The 17,641-nt window shown below is 44.4% G+C and overlaps 1 protein-coding gene across 1 annotated transcript in view; it reads right to left on the bottom strand.

Moving 5' to 3' along the window:
• Nucleotides 1-4,745: 4,745 nt before the first annotated feature.
• The window catches only part of LOC149362967 (uncharacterized), a 33,623-nt gene continuing 20,727 nt past the window's right edge, over nucleotides 4,746-17,641 (bottom strand). The window contains exons 4-5 of the mRNA XM_089568401.1: nucleotides 6,710-6,985; nucleotides 4,746-5,012 (exon numbers count right to left, since the gene is read on the bottom strand). Of these exons, the coding sequence (XP_089424527.1) occupies nucleotides 4,746-5,012; nucleotides 6,710-6,985 (543 nt within the window). The remainder of the gene's footprint in view (nucleotides 5,013-6,709; nucleotides 6,986-17,641) is intronic.

Here is a 17,641-nt window from a genome sequence, read left to right on the forward strand (position 1 = left end):
AAAGAAGAAGAAGGTGCGGGTTATCATCGACATCATCATCATCATCTTGTAGCTTAGGCGTCCTTCGTCTGCCATTCTGGTCGGTCGTTTACTCCTGTTCCCCATCGCCCGGCTGTGCCCCTAGTCCGCCAGACCACAACCGACTTCAGCGTTCCCCTCAAGTCCCGCTCCCCACCGCGACCAAAAGTCACGACGAACTGATGCCTCTGCAACCCAGACACTGAGACCTCACCGACTCGAGAAGCCACCTTCATGTTGAAACAGAGCCAGTGTCGGTGGGTTCATGTTCCTCGGCACTAGGATCCAGGCGACCTGTGGCCCGGAAGCTTCGTGGACCTGCTCTCATCTGATCATCCTGCCGTTCACCGCGGCGGCAAGCTCTTTACCTTATTCCTTTCTTCAGTCAACCGTCCCTTCACGTCCATCGTCATGTCGTGCTCCACATCTTCAACGCCCTTCTTCAAGTTCGCAATCGAGACAATCGCTCCATAGCCCCGGGTTTTTCCACAGGCTGGTGGAAGACAAAGAGAGGAGTAGCGAGGCCAGGAGCTCTCGCACTAGGCTCGCAGCATTTAAATCATGCCCCCATCATCCGTCATGTTGTTCTCTCTCCATCGGCTTGCCGCCAGGTAAAAATTTCGTAAGGTTCACATCCCTTACAGTCTCCGCGGTGGCTTAGCGGTTATGGTGCTCGGCTGCTGACCCGAAAGACGCGAGTTCGATCCCGGCCGCGGCGGTTGAATTTCTTTGGAGGACAAATTCTAGAGACCCGTGTACTGTGCGATGTCAGTGCCCGTTAAAGAACCCCAGGTGGTCGAAATTTCCGGAGCCCTCCACTACGGCGTCTCTCATAGCCTCAGTGCTTTGGGACGTTAAACCCCATAAACCAAACCAAAAATCTCTTACAGCTTACTTTTGGTTACGCATGTCGGTCACAACTCTAACGAAGAAAACAGTTACCTTGGCTACATAATTACAAATTCCATTCAGACGTCATCCTGACTGAGGTTACTCGTGTAATGAATCTTAACAAAAACCATGCATCATCCATATGGAACTCCGGAGAGCACGCATATTACTCGGGCGCTAATGAATATGTTGAAATCTGGTATTCGCCGTTCATCCTTTAAAACTACTTTTCTTAGCCTGCGTTGATTTAAAGAAATCATAACTGGGACCTACTAGCTCACGGTTCAAGGCAGCCATTGCCGGGTGCATTTTCGGTGATGAATGTGCAGCATAATTTTCTTCCCGATATTTGGTACTTTGTTGGCATTTTTTCACAAATATTTGCTTAATTTTTTGGGCACCTGCACCCTCCATAAGCAATTCTCGGCCTTGAGGCTACTTTTATAATTAAACTAAAATAAATTCTTGAGATAATTATTTAGCACATGCTATCTGGCGACAACATCAAATGCAGGTACATGCAAGTAAATGTTTGTAATTGCAGTAAAAATTATTCTGTTTGGAAAAGTAGTTCAGTCAGGAGGGCACATGATTTGGCCCGATGGTACATGAATACAGGGGTATTATCTTGTCTGGAAGTCAATCATTATATTGTGAATCGTCATTTTGCGGCAGTGTGTGATCATATATGTTACTTTAAAACAGCTTAAGGTTTCAAGAAACAATAATCCACATCAAAACGGTGGAATTCAAAGCGGCCGAGCTGCCCAGATTAGTTTCACTCAACTCGCGTGGAATGAAAAGAAAGTAAGGATGAATAAGGGCAATTCTAATGATAAATAAGGCATAAACTCCCTCAAGCGTACGGGACATTTTGCGAAAATGCAGTTATGAAGACACATGCACTTAGGGGATGTCAGCGGTGTAGCGCAAAAATTAATGATACTGCATTAAAATTTGCTATCTCAAATGCAGTATTCCGGTAAACGGGAACCCTAAAAAAACATCGGTTTTTATGGGCCAAAAAGAACCTCACACTTCTCGATCATTTTTTCGTCGAGCCACTGCTACTGGTGGCTTCAATTTCAGACAACCCCCTAAAAGTATTGATATCACACGTGATGGCAGCGGCTGCACCTGTTGCCCGCTACGGCTCCCCATTTCTTGTATCCTTCGTTTTGTGCGCTTTGTCCTTCACATTTGTTTTATTTATTTAGAGCAAAATACTAAGCAATGCATCAATTTATTGATAAGACTTTGTTGCATCTAAGTGCCCTTGCGTTTTGACGCAGTGGAAGTGTGGTTAGTGTCGTCGTTCAGCGCGATCGCTCGCACGCGGTACGAGCTGCAGAGCACCCGTCTGACGATGCACCTCGGCTCAATGCTGTAGCAACTCGAGTTTGGAAGCGCCGCACAGTGACACACCTGTCGAAGACACAGATGCGGTAATACATGGATTCATGAGGCACCGCCGGCACGACCAATATGATCACCTGCCGATTGCGAGTTTCCCCGCTCGGGCCATTTAGCCGACAGTTACCACGACAGCAGACTCGCATTGTTGTGTGCGATATATAGTATAACATCGCGGAAGACGTGGACGTGGAAATAAAAATGATAGGTGTAACGTGAAGAGATCGGAAGCGGGCGGAGTGGGGGAGAGAACAAACGCGCGTTAATGATATCCTAGTTGAAATCAAGAGGAAGAAGTGGGCTTGGGCAGGGCATGTAATGCGAAGGCAAGATAACCGCTGGTCCTTAAGGGTAACGGAGTGGATTCCAAGAGAAGGCAAACGTAGCAGGGGGTGGCAGAAAATTAGGTGGGCGGATGAGATTCAAAATTTGCGGGATTATGGTGGCCGCGGCTGGCGCAGTACAGGGTTAATTGGAGAGACATGGGAGAGGCCTTTGCCCTGCAGTGGGCGTAGTCAGGCTGATGATAATGATGATGATGATTAACTAAGAACTAGATGATGATGACAACACGAGTTCATTTTTCTTCGTCTTCCACACTGTTATACTAAGGACCGCAAACAACTCCCTTAGCTTTCTGTCCTTATCGCATTGTTTGAAAATGCGCACATGCACATTTTACGCACATGCATATTCATAAATGTTTCACGTGAACGCCCTAATTTTCATGATCTTACTCCCTGAACTCTATAGCCTTGCCTCGAACTAATGCATAGAGGTACTTCGGCATCGAGATAACGACCTATTTAACTTGGGCAGATCCCATAGAGAAGATATGTGGTAGTGGTTCCAGATCGCTTGAATTCATCAGAGCACTTGCCATGCCCCCCCCCCCCCTCTAGCCATCAGGCAACTAGCATTTAAAACCTTTATTAGCAGTAAACTAGAATGCGCCTCAGCAATAAGAAATCCTCATCAAGCCTCCTTGATTAACTCAGTCGAAGGCACTCGAAACCGGGCAGCATGTTTCCTTGCATCACAGTATAAACCTCGGCTCAGTGTTACTGCCATAAAATCATCTCTCGGCCTCAAATCATCAGCGCTTTGTCGAAAATTTTCAATTCTATGTCTTTTCGACAAGCTGTACTTCCAATTTGTGGAAGAGACTTTTGCAGGACTTCGGGACAACCTTCTATGCACGCCGGTACGATCATCCCACTGCTTATTTAATTCCTTCAGCATGCAGCGATTGCATGGCACCAGTTATGCATTAAACAAATTGTTTCTTCTTAGTGCGATTGAAAACTGGAACAACGTGCCCGAACACATTCTCATTGAGACTGATCGTTTGATTTAGGCAGCTATTCATAGATAATTTCAAGGGATAATTTTTTTTCCACTGTGCCCTGTATCAGCTACCATGTACTGCAACCTGATAAACATGTTTTACTGTACTCGTTTTGTCGCTGCACTCTGTATTGCTGTATGTTTTCTTTTTTCCACAATATGTGCATACTTGAGTATTCAATTTGTTAACATTTTTGCTCAGTTCTGTTATTAGTTGTCCTTTCATACATATGCATGACCGCAGGTCACTATTGAATGTCCCTACGGAAGCCTGAAGTGTTAATAATAAATGATGATGATGAGCAGATTCGGTATACCATTGAACCGACAGCGCCTTGAACCTGACGCTCAAGAAACCATGCCATCAAGGAACGGCAGACGAGAAAGAATTCGGAGTTGAGAAAAGAAGATGCAAGGAGGCGCGCATGAATTTGCTTATTGGCGCGAAAGGAAAATAACTATAAACAGGTGGTTGTTTCTGTGTCATGTAATAAATGCACCAAATGCCCACATAGCAGCTTCCAGAGCGCTGCATATGTCTAACAAAGGTTGCTGTATTCTGAGCAGATTTCTTTCTCTTTTAACACGACAGCAGGAGGAGCTCGTAGTGCAGAAATGCCGGCGTCGTTAGCCGTAAGCGAAAAATTAGCGAAAGCCTAGGTGGGCCGTCTAGGTGCTTCACTTAAGTGACAGGTCGAATACGTGAAGTCACATGACCTTGTGACGTCATCACAACCTGCAAGTTGCTGTTCACCCGAACAAATCGTCGCGTTTTATTTGGGCCTTGCGATATTCCTTGGGTGTTTTCGCGTGGCACATGTATGACGAACAACACATCTAGAGAAAAGGTGAAAACAAGTTTTCTTTTAAAAGCCAACGATATCTAGTATTCTGCCATTTCACCTACTGCGTTTTAAGCGCGCCGCCTTACAGCGGTCCGATCCTCCGGCCGAAGCGCCGTGGCGCCTTCCCGGCACGCTCGGTGATAAGAGAGACAGCACTTCGTCGCCAGCGACACAAATAAAATGACTTCAGCAGATGCAGACTCAGACCTCGCATATCAAAAAAAAAACTGTTCATTGGGTCTTGTCGAGCACTTCTTGCAACAGGTTTCCTTCATCGCTGTTGCCAGGGTGGTAATAGTCCATCTGAGCCGGTCTGAAAACCCAGCCGCTAGCCCGCAGTTCGATCAGCTCCAGCAGCATCTTGCGCTCATCTGGAGGCACGCGTTGGTCATAAAGAAACCTGAACGCGAGGCGCTTTGTCAGCGCATCCAGGCAGAAGGGGGCCACGTCGTCGATGCTCTTCCCCGCGTCCAGGAGCGTCTGGTAGATGTAATGCATCTGCAAACGAAATAGCATTTCTGGTAACACTGACCTCTGAGCATTTCAGTGGTGACTTACAGCCATTATCGCCAATGCTATTGGCAACTATTGGTAGCGGACAGAAGCGGTTTTATGCTGTTCGTTTGGGAGGCCAAGTTTCAATTTCAACGAGAATGTTTCTGATCCCTCCAGCGGCCAGGTTGACTGGGTCAGTTGATATCCTGCTTACTTGAAGTAGGTTCGCCAGTAGTCTAAAAAGTGATGACGTTCACAAGCTCTCGTTATCAACAATTTGAATTCCATGAGCACAGGCGTCTAGAGGTGGAGAAAAGTAGCACTAGGTCAGCGTTTCTGCTCTCTTCTAGAACCGATTTTAAAGTCGGGATCCTCATTCGCCTCCTAGGACCAAAAACCAGAACGGCCGAATTCCATTCGCGCTTAGCTGCACTTAGCTATGCCTAATGTTACACTTTATGGCTCTTGTAAATGAACGTGAGCTGTGCAATCGCCTCTAAATTTTTTTGATTCGCGCTCTCTTCATGTGCGCAGTTCTAATTAGAGAAATCTGCGAAATTCATCGCGCGCCTTTGCAGTTTTCTCTACCTTTTGTAAAAGAGAGCCAAAAGTGTTTGCTGCTTGTACCATGTTCTATATTTCTTAGTTGTCTTCGTGCGCTGGCTGTATACATTACTTAGCGTTGCAAACACTGTTGCGCCTGGTGACATATGGCGTTCCCAGGTAATGAATCTCTACATGCCAGAGCGCTACATGCGCTTAAGGGAAAGAACGAGTCCAAAGCATGCACAGAAAGCGTGCGGGTTTGGCAATGCCGAAAAAGAAACTTATACGATCAATAGCACTCCAGCAGGGGTCAAAAACACACGACCAGCTGTGCTTTGCTTCGTGGCCTGCTGATCCTAAGGATTTTAGACTGTTCCAGACACGGATTACTTGCTTCTTGTTGGCTCTCATACCACCAAAATATATAAATCTACTCGAGAAAAAAAACACACGAAAGAACACTTCTCTATAAAAGAAAGGAAGTTTATGGCGACGAGTGCTTGTTTTCATCGGTCGTTGTCAAATATGCGCATCGGTTTTATTTCTTTCTGAATAATTCTCCTGTAGTTCTATTTGCTTGTTAAAAACCTTTAACCTTGGTTTATATTATCTCCTCTCCGCCGGTAGGCTACTAGCGTTAGGCAATCTTAAGCTGCTCCCAATGCGGCTAGCCTAGTCAGGACTGTTTCAGACCTCTACTCTGGACGATGTTAAGGGCAGAAGCTGAAATCCGTGACGTTTTTTTAACCAGAATGCAAAGAAAACAAGCAAGGAATCACGCCGGAATCAGGAATAGCGTTCTTGCTTAGGTAAGTTCCGAGATGGAAGAATAGTCACCCGATGATCACTGGCCTACCTGCCTATCCGGGAAAAAAAGATGTTTGTTTGATATAACTGACGCATCGCAATGATTTGTCACGCATGCATTTCTCATTGAGTCCGGGAATACTGGAATAATAGTTAGGATATGAGAGCGCAAAACGGGGACACGGACGAGGAAGGGAACAGGACGAGCGCTGCTTCCTTCCTCGTCCGTGTCCCCGTTTTGCGCTCTCATGTCTTTCACGAATATGCACCAACAAGCCCAGCTTCAAGTACTCCTATAGTTAGAATAGTTGAGATAATAATAGCGAAGACTTTCTGCTGCCACTGACCATGGTGCCGCTGTGAATTCCGGACGAGGGCAGCATCTTGCAGCAGCAGCAGCACAGAACCTCCCCGAGAGCGGAGGAGACTTCTGAGAGCTCCGGTTGTCGGGCTGCCTCTCCTGTCGTCATTGCAAGGAGCAGTTTGGAGACGAAGGAGAGGCAGTTTGCCTCACTGCGGTGCAGACGACGCCGAGTCCCGTTGGCGGTGCGCCGCTGAATGACTTCGATCAACTCGTAGACTTCACACAGGAGGCCGCGCTGGAACCAACCTTTGGTCCTTTTCTGCAATAGGAATGGTTGGATATCCAATGTCAGCGGCGAGGTAAGCCCCCTTGTTCATTGGCATACGGAGGGGAAGTATTCAGCTGTGCCTGTGGCTTTAAATAAATCCTGCGACTAGAAATTCATAGGGATTTGCCTATCAAACGTTTGGCTGCGAATGGAATATTTTCAAATAAATTCACACAGTAACGCAGAGAGGGTAAATTAACAACATGCACTTCTTGAAAAAACCAACATTTAAAAGGCATAAGTTTTATATCACTCATAGTCGCCACCCTTATGAAAATTTCTATAGACAGTCCATAGACTGTCTATAGACTTTAGTCTATGAAGTCTATAGACTGTCTATAGACAAATCCTTTAGACTGGTCTATAGACAGTCTATAGATTTATGGCCATACACTTTTAGTAGACTTTTGTCTATAGACAGTCTATAGACAAATGTCTACTGAAAGTCTATAGGTCTATAGGTAGTCTATAGACACAGGTCTATAGACAGTCTATAGACGATCTATAGACTTATGGTCATACATTTCCTATAGAGCTCTCTATAGACCGTCTATAGACACTTGTCTATAGACGGACTATAGACGACCTATAGACTTATGGCCATCGACTTCCTGTAGATTACTTTCTATAGACAGTCTACAGACAAAAGTCTACTGGTCCAGTAGACATATGTCTATAGACTGTCTATAGACATTCCATAGGTGTGTGGCCTGGCAGTGCTATAGACCTTTGTCTATAGACAGTCTATAGACCTCTGTCTACTAAACTATTAGTAGACCATTATCTATAGACTGCCTATAGACAGACAGTCTACAAACGTTGAAAAAGGTCACCAGACAAAGTTCACACATGAAACAATCAATATACTTACAAATTTACTTTATTTCCAAGCTATCCAGGCTGAGAATATGCAATACATGCACCATAAGAATGCACCACAGTAACATAAAAGTTGAAAGTAACAGTCCGGCTAGTTTCCTCAGAAGCATTCTTGTGGCCTGTTGTCTGCAGTAAATCATCCGGGCATGTTCACCTGTACAGCACAAAGGAAAAAAAATAATATAAGAGGAACTGAAAAAAAAATTCCCATTCCATCTCTACACATGTGCTTTATAAATGCAAGGCATATCCTGGCTATGCATTCTAGAAAGGCAATCTTGATCTTTTGGTTTGGTTTTATGGGGTTCAAAGACCCAAGGCGACACAGGCTACGAGACGCTAAAGTGAAAGGCTGGGGAATAATTTCGGTCACCTGTGCAGAGTACACAGGCCTTTAGCATGTTGCCTCTATTAAAATGCGACCGCCTAGGCCGGAATCGAACCTGCATCTTTCAGGTCACCATACGAACATGATAGCCACTGAGCTATCACGCCGGCTCAATCATTTCAATAAATACACGACAGATTATAAGTGTCAGAAAACATTGTAACAAAGACCCCTAATCCCTGGAGCACTCTACTCTGAATCAAGTACTGATATTGATTTCTGTATGGCAATAATGTTAGAGCCAATACTGATCTCTTTATGGCAATCCTTTTACACTATTTGTAACAGAAGACTTCGAACAATTGTGCCACATATCTGCATTGACTCGCAAGGAGCTGTTAAGAATGCCACCTCCATAAAATACAGATTCAGTGCATCTTACAGAGGGATCCAAAAAGGAGAATATTGCAGCATTTATTCTTATAACCGCTATAGAAGAAGCGCTTCAGAATACCCTGCGTGAATTAAGCCTGGTACACCCGGCCAAATTTTTAACTGGCTCGGGTGTTGCATCGCTAAATGCACCTTGTAAAAAAGGTGCCTTTCGGCTACACTGCTGGCATATTCATGCTGTAATTTAACGAGTGAAATGTCATTTCGTGGTTCCTTTTTGTTCATATAATGTTTGAGTGCAGTACTTGCGTGTTTAGATCAACGTTATCAGAAACATTCGTCTGCCACTACGAACAGCTGAAAGAAGCGGCCTACGCAGCAATGGATATTGTCCATATGGCCTCATCCTCTGGGTAAAGTACCACTCCTTTCATGGCGGACAAGCCGTTTACCCAGATTAGTGCAAATGCGCCACCATAACCATTGCTGCGTATTCCGCTTGTTTCGGCTCTTCGAAGCGGCAGACGATGAATATTTGATAACATTGATCTAAACATGCAAGTACTCCACTCAAACATTATATTAACAAAAAGAAACTATGAAATGCCATCTCACGCATCAAATTACAACATGAATATGCCAGCAGTGTAGCCAACAGGCACCGGTGAATTTAGCGATCCAACACCAAAGCCAGTTAAAGATTTGGCCGAGTGTATACGTAAGCCGATACTCAAACGAGCACAAGCATACAAAACCAGCAGGCAGAAGCAACCAGTTCACCACAGATTTGCGCCTATAACTTGAAGCACAGAGATGGAACAGCATACTCGTACATGTGCGCGCGCTCTTAGAAACAAGCGGGTTGCAGCGCTTCCATGCCGCGCTCATTATTCAGAAAACTAATACAGCACACAGAGGCTGAAGCTGCGCCGTTTCAAAAGCAGTCGCGAGGTTGAGACAGCAAATTACTGTCACGATAAAATACCGCTTGAAATTTATTTATTTATTTATTTATTTATTCAAAATACCCCCAAAGGCCCTCATTTGAGGGTATTACATGGGGGGGGGGAGTAAGTACAAAGCATTGTTATAAGGTTAAAAATATTGCACTAAAATAAAATAGAAATCACAAAATATTAATCATAAATAGGCATTCACAGAAAGGGTCGCAACAATGCACTTAGTTTTTCCTTCAAGTGCAGCTCCAACCGCGCAGTAAAGAGATGTGTTTCTTGCATGGAGGCAGCCTAGCCCAACGCTGCTAGAAAAATCAGCGAAAGCATTGAACGTGCTCAAAGTAGGAAGTATTTCAATGAAACAATTAACGCCTTCAACAGGCGCAGCTATAATAACACGAGAGCTTAATTTAATTTTAGGCGCAAATAAGCGGCGAGTCACATCGGCGCTTTCGTAACGTAGCAGTCTGAAATCAGAAACACACACTTTGCCTCTCGCGCAAATGGTATTCTAGAAATCTGTGCACGCGTGAGCGGGATTCATGAACGAACCACTCGGAACGAAATGTAAGCCACCTCTTGTCGAGCCGACCTTTACCCAGCTTTCAAAACGAAGTGCCCGCAAGCCAGCGGCGGCGGCCAACGGCTCTGATGACAGACACGGACGAATCCATACGTGTGCAACGAAGGGGAGATGGGATGGCGCTCGTGGGTTCTTCGCGGTGTTTGAGCACGACGGCCATTCGCGCCGGCAACGAATTTTATTCACCCATCACACTATAAGCATTCCTCCAGCGCCGCTTGAATACAACTTTGACAAACGTCTCGCGCTCCAGTCTATAGCGTTACAAGACACCTTTGCTGAAACGTCGGCGTCCACGACGCGCACCGAGCGAGCGTCCATACGTAGCAAGCAATGCACACCTCAAAAAGAACAGCACTCCATGGTTCAGAGAGGCGATAACACAAAGATAAGAAAATAAATGTAATCCACCACTGAACGAGACTGTATGTAAGCACGTTTTCGGAGGTGCAAAGTGAATTGAGCTCACACGGCGCTAACTAACACACAGTTCCATTTCGGCCGTCATTCACAGGCTAAACGACATTTCTGGCCGCGCATCTACCTTGAAACACGAAAAATCTAGTAGACAGCTCGCGAGGAGCGGCTTATCATCAAGGGCATCGCACAGACTGCCTTTCCGCGCGTTAGTAAAGACAGCGGGACAGAGATAAGCGGCATTAGTCGAGAACCCGATGGCTCCCGCCTTAGAAACGAAGATAGGACGTTTGTAACTGCGCACATAATCTGTTCTGCACACACAGCTCTGCTTAGAGTGGTTTAGGAGACCAAGTTAATAAAATATAAACGTGTAGACTTACCGTAAGCGGACGATGAAGCTGGATTTTGAAGAAAACGTAATCCGCGAAAAACACACCAACGTCATTGATGCAGCCACGCACAGGGTTGTTTGCAGCCCGAATGATTTTCCGCCGTCTCGCGGTAAAATGGGTAAAACGTGAAACAGAAACCCATTTCACGGTCGTATCTTTATCGCTCGCACTCTTGCCGTGTGCAGCTTGATCTGATATCCAAGACCACAGAAGGCAATTGGTTTATAAGCTTAAATTCTTCGCTTACCCTCTAAAAATCTTATTGTTTTCGTGAAAACAGAACCGAAATCTAACTTCTTGTCGGTATACGCGCCGCATCTCCCACCGAATAGTATGTTGTACAATTCTCAAATAATAATTATAAGGTTGCATAGCATAACGTCTTTTTTGCATGTGTTCGTCTTTAGAAAACTGATATGCGCCACATCAGCGTGTCATCGGCTCCGAAGCAACAGGTGCAAGGGTAGGAACGAAAAAATACTGGCTTTGTGATTGTTGCGTCGCAGCACTTATTCACGTGAATACAAACTGCAAAGGTAGAAATGGCAGATGTTAATCGCACAGAAGACCAGGCTCTTTGAGATTAATCTAAAGTGTTTCTAAGGCATGGGCGCTTCCTTGAATTCTCACACCCGTATTTCCCCCTTTATTTTCAGTACGTTTAAAAGAGAAATGTAGAACCTTTGATGAAATGGTTCTGATTTCAGCGCGTTGGACAGTAACGATCGAAAGATGGAATGGAATTGTGTAGAGCGATTCCTTTAAGGGACAGCGTATTCGTTCGATGTAGTACAGTTTGCGGGCTTACTTCAAGAACGGCTGCCTTTCCTCGGCTTACTTGTTAGCATTAATATCTAACTGTATTGACAATATATGTCACGGTATAACGAAAAGGAGCTTGTCAATGCTCCTGAAAGCAATATACAGGAGGGTGTTGTAATGGCCTCACGCAATACTTTTTAATTCCCGTAATAGCGAAGGTGGTGGGCGACTCCCGACATAGTTGCGGTCACTAGATGCAGGTCCCCTCAACATGCAGTGCAAAAATGAATTGACATTGTTCTGGACTTAGTCGAAAGTCAGTGTATCGAACATTGTTACATAAAATTACGATTGTTATAGACTGGCTATAGGCAGTAGACTATCTATAGTGGACAGTCTATAGACGAAAGGAAATTGAGGTAGTTGTAGACTGTAGTCTATAAAGAGTCTATAGACCGTCTATAGACAAAGGAAATTGAAGGAGCTATAGACCTTGGTCTATAGAGAGTCTATAGACCGTCTATAGACGAAAGGATATTGTGGCAGCTATAGACCTTAGTCTATAGACCGTCTATAGACGAAAGAAAATTGAAGCAGTTATAGACTTTAGTCTATAGAGAGTCTATAGACAAAATAAAATTGAGGCAGCTATAGACCTTAGTCTATAGCGAGTCTATAGACCGTCTATAGACGAAAGGAAACTGAAGCAGTTATAGACTTTAGTCTATAGACAGTCTATAGACAAAAGGAAATTGAGGCAGCTATAGACCTTAGTCTATAGCGAGTCTATAGACCGTCTATAGACGAAAGGAAATTGAAGCAATTATAGACTTTAGTCTATAGACAGTCTATAGACAAAAGTAAATTGAGGCGGCTATAGACTTTAGGCTATAGCGAGTCTATAGACCGTCTATAGACGAAAGGAAATGGAGGTAGTTATAGACTTCAGTCTATAGCGAGTCTATAGACCGTCTATAGACAAAAGGAAATTGAGCCAGCTATAGACTTTAGTCTATAAAGTGTCTATAGACAGTCTATAGACAAAAGGAAATTTGAGCCAGCTATAGACTTTAGTCTATAAAGTGTCTATAGACAGTCTATAGACAAAGGGAAATTGAGGCAGCTATAGACCTTAGTCTATAGAGGGTCTATAGACAGTCTATAGACGAAAGGAAATTGAGGCGGCTATAGACCTTAGTCTATAGATAGTCTATAGACCGTCTATAGACAAAAGGAAATTGAAGCAGCTATAGACTTTAGTCCATAGATTTTCTATAGACTGTCTATAGACAAAAGGAAAAGTCTATAGGATGGCTATAGAGTCTATAAAAAGTCTATAGAAAGTCTATAGACCATTTTTATAAGGGCATGTCTCATTCCTGTCATACGACCTAGAAGGTAATGAATAGTGGAAGAATAATAATTCAGCAGCAGTACAGCAATAAACTCTTTCGTGGTCTTATAACATGTGACAGTATGACGGTTTGGCTTACTGCTCATACGGCGCCCAAACTCACTAAATCTTTTCGTGAAGAAATGTAGGGCGGCCATACCCCTCTTTATAGGCAAAGTGACGAAAAAGACATCCCACGAAGGGGACGAAGAGCGGCAGCTCATGCTACAACGCGACCGGGGCACAGTCTTTCAAGCCTCCTCCCCTCCATGACGGCAAAGCGCTGCATATGCCAGACCAACCGCAGCGTTCTCCGATGAATGAATCCAGCGCGTGTCGAAACTTCGATGCCTGTGCAGGGCATATATGCTGTTCCTACCGAAAGAAGAGCAATCGAAACTAAGCCGTGAGAGACAGCACGCAAACCACACTATGCCAGACCATCACATATTGACTCAGAGGAGTTTTCCTCTGTCTTTCTCTTCGAATACGTACGTTATGGGTTCTAACAAGAGAAAATTGCGTGCGAGAAAAGCGATGGCCGCAAAACAACTCATGCACGGGCCGCTTCTTCCCAATTTGCTCTGTCGTCCCGAATCCCCTTGCCCGTTCGTGACAAGACTATGACGTCATCGTCACTTTCTTCGCTAGCGCATTCACAGCTAAGCTATCGTGCGTCGTAGCACGATGCACTAATGGCTCGTTTGGCGCTTGCTGGTCGAGTGCACCGCAGCGAGTTTTGATGACCGTCAAGGCGTTGGTTTAACGCATTAACGTCCTATGAGAGATTGAAGTCTCCAGTACGTGCGAGTGTCAGCAAACAATTCACCGCCAGCGGCGCTCTAACTGTGTATCACCTAGTTCATTCCTGTTATAAGGGGTAGTCGTTTGAGATTGTCCCAGGAACGGCGTTCCAACGCTTTAGCTTGATACGCGAGGCAACGCAACGGAAGCATCCAGCTTGCAGCAAAATCCAAAAATAAATGCCTTCTGCTGATGCATTATCAGAGTAGCAGCCTATGTCTCAAAGTTTGTGGCGGGAAGCATACGTCAGCTTGTCGACTCATCGTGTGAGGTCCTTCTCGCCCCAAACCGAAAGCAGACAGAGCAAACGCTTCCACACTTCGGCGCGTGGGATTGAGACGCCATTTTGGGAGCAATAGGTGGCTCTGGAGACACGGCGAGTGATGTAGGTCAGCGGCTGTAGATCTGTGGCACCTCTGTCCCGAAAAGTGCCTGCGTTTCTCGCACCTAACGGATTAGAACAAACCTCATCTGTTATGTGCAAGATGATAAGCTGTGAACGTGCCTGCAAACTCCACGGTGTTTTTTCCACAACTGCAAGTGAAAATAATATTTCGTAATTTATCAGTGTTTACGAAGTTCGAATTAAAGAAACGGTAAAAGTGCGGGGCGAATCTAACAGCAAATGTTATTCGCATAATATCTGAATCTTGGAATATTTGCACTTCCCTTCAATTTTTCTTTGCCAGACTGCTTAATGATATTATGGCTGTTTCAAAATCACTACGTAGTTCCACCATACATTGTAAGACTTCCGTCATTCTAATCAGTTCCACCCTTTTAAGCTTCCCAGCTGGATCCTGTTTATTCCCAGTTCTCTCCGAACACCGGATGATATAATTCATTTTGGCCGAATACTATCATTACGTGCGTTTTCGTAACAATCCCCTGCGCCTCGTTAAAATAGACCGCAAAAATTGCCGGGACCAAGGCGCATGGTGTGGTGACGTAATTTGTTGGGCTTTCTTGCAAGACACAGGTCTAGGTAATTCAGCACAACACTGATATTACTAGTGTTCTGTTACGCACAATACCGAATCATGCTTAGTATTTTACGTCTGACACTGATATGCTAAATGTTGTAGAATGATTCCTGCTAAACTTAAAATGTTTCTTGACCTCTGTAACTTTATTGTCCTCAGCGCACTGGCGCTTTCTGTAACAGATCAACGTGCACGGCTGCATTCAGTCTAAAAGCCTATTTTATGTAATCTTCAGGCTGATAGCAGTGCAAATGATATTTTTATAGATATCATGAAGTCTTTTAACAGTTTTCTGGTTGTATTTTAATAAAAGAAAAGAAAACAGCGCTGTTTAGTACTTTAGAACTTCCCTGTCGCCAATACAGCCCTAAGTGGCCTTTAAGAAATTCAAAATAAAGATATTAAAATAAGTTAAATCTACTGTACAACAACGCTCCGTTTTGAGACCTCATATTCTTCTTTTTGCCTCCCCGAAGTACAAGAGTGCTCTCAAGTTCTGCTGCGTGTAGCTAATAAAAAGTGATAAATATTCAACATTAACTTTTTTTCATATGATCTGGTACAACCACTTACGTTGAACAAACAAAAAAAAACAATTATATTATTTTTATTCAAAACGTGTTTATCCTGCATTATTACTGCCATAATATTATCCATTTAGTGACAGAAGCCAACAGCCACAGAAACCAAGGGGCCCAGGGGATTTTTTAATTTATTTATTTATTTTGTGGTGTTGATCAATTTAGAATATTACTGGATATGTTATCGCTTAAAGCTAATTGATTAGAAAAGCAGAAGAAAAAACAACCACATGCCGCCGGTGGGATCCGAACCCACGACCTCCGAATTACGCGTCCGGTGCTCTACCTCTAAGCTACGGCGACGGCTGTCAAATCTTCTGCTTTCGGGGGTATTTATGTTTAGAAGTAACCTAACCTTGAGAGTGTTCATCAGCGTCACCCACGTTCATAAGCGGCGGACGTAGAAAGTCCTGAGTCACCGCAGGTGTGACGTAGAACGTCATCGAACGGAGAGGGTGGAAGCTGCGTGAGAACACTCTTATGCTTCCTATGGCGTCAAGGCTGCCAGAACCGATGCCCTCGCTAAGCAATTAAGCAAACAAGGGAAGTGGAATGAGAGGCTCGTTATAAATATGACAGAAGCCAACAGCCACAGAAACCAAGGGGCACAGGGGATTTTTTAGTTTATTTAATTATTTTGTGGTGTTGATCAATTTAGAATATTACTGGATATGTAATCGCTTAAAGCTAATTGATTATTTCTGTATTGAAAATAATGGCATTAATTGATTTTCCCTCATATAGTTGGGGAATATATTTGATTACGTTTCATTTGGCGTCAACAGGTATATGTTGCCTGCACAAAGATTGCTTACGCTTATTTTACTTTTGGCAGAGGCAAGGTGGCGGTTTTCCCGCATTTTTCTTCGCTTATTTGTTTTTCCATTGTCGCAACTATCAATTGACTTCAGTGAGTCACGGAAGGTAACATACAATGTATTTTTATCAGCGCTGACTAAGTTATCAGTCTTGTTCTGGCAACCATGCAGTCTCCTCCTCGGATAGTTCCAGCAATAACGTCTTCGATGTATGTGAAGTAACACCATTTGCATCTTTAAACGACTGTAAGGTACACGTCGTTATTAACACTATTGTATTTACCAACTATCCCCTATCTCTATTTGCGTTTTGTATACCCGTGCGTAATACCAGCCCTGCCTGAAATTAGATTTTCAATCTTATTCTGAATCGCATTATATACGCAGAAAAACAAATTGGTGTTACCGGAGGAAAAATTTGGCGGTCGTTAGCGGCTGAATGAAAACAGGATATGTCTTTATAACTTATCTGGAAGCTACTTTTTCTTGAAATGAAGCCATGGTTGCAACATTAATTCCTTCACATTGTGCCTATATCGACTGACCAATTACGTTAATGAATGTATTACCCCGTTGACAAAGTTTATTGGCTGCTGGTCAAAGTATCTATGCAAAATATTTCCTCATTCAGTGAAACCTTAGTTTTTGAAAAGTGCGTTTTGGCGGAGGAGTTTATTCTAGTGGGTTAAGGCTGACAGGATTACCTTTAGACTCTGTTCGCTTCCATCTAAAAGTCGGCAGAGGGAAAAGGCGTAAGCCCGCCTGGTCACCTCGTGGACGCAGTCGCCGTGCATCAACTCGAGCTGCTCCTGGGTGCGCAGTGCGGCGTGATATAACCCGACGCCACGCAGCTGCCGGAATTCTCGGTCTTCTACCCGCTTTCGACGCATCGAGTCGAGCTGCTGCTGGGTGGCGCTCGACCGGAGACAGGGACACGGATATGTTTGCGCATAAGACACTTCAGACTGCTTGCGTGTGCCAAAAATATGAGGGAAGTCGCCGCCGTACCGCGGCCCACGCTCCGCCGTCAGGGTATGACGCCTCAGCTAATCAATTAATACCCATCTGTGCAGAATTGGTCTTCGTCTAGTTAACATTCATAGATGCCTGGAAGTCCGCACACCTCTCCTGGCGCTGTAGTGCAGCGGTTAAGCGGATCGCCATGGTCCTGGGATGGCAGGTGCTGCCACCTGTCGGACTTGTGCGATCCAGGTTCTCTACTCGAATAACCTCGCGCGACCAACCATTAATTTATTCGTCCTCTTCCATGTGCATGCGGACGCCATCTTTTTTGTGTCATGGAGTGTCAACACACAAGGAAGGGTTTGCGCTGAATGAGGCAAGTAAGACTTATG

This window comes from Amblyomma mixtum, chromosome 2, assembly GCF_055824585.1.
Source record: "Amblyomma mixtum isolate Tamu chromosome 2, ASM5582458v1, whole genome shotgun sequence".
In the NCBI taxonomy this organism is placed as follows: domain Eukaryota; kingdom Metazoa; phylum Arthropoda; class Arachnida; order Ixodida; family Ixodidae; genus Amblyomma; species Amblyomma mixtum.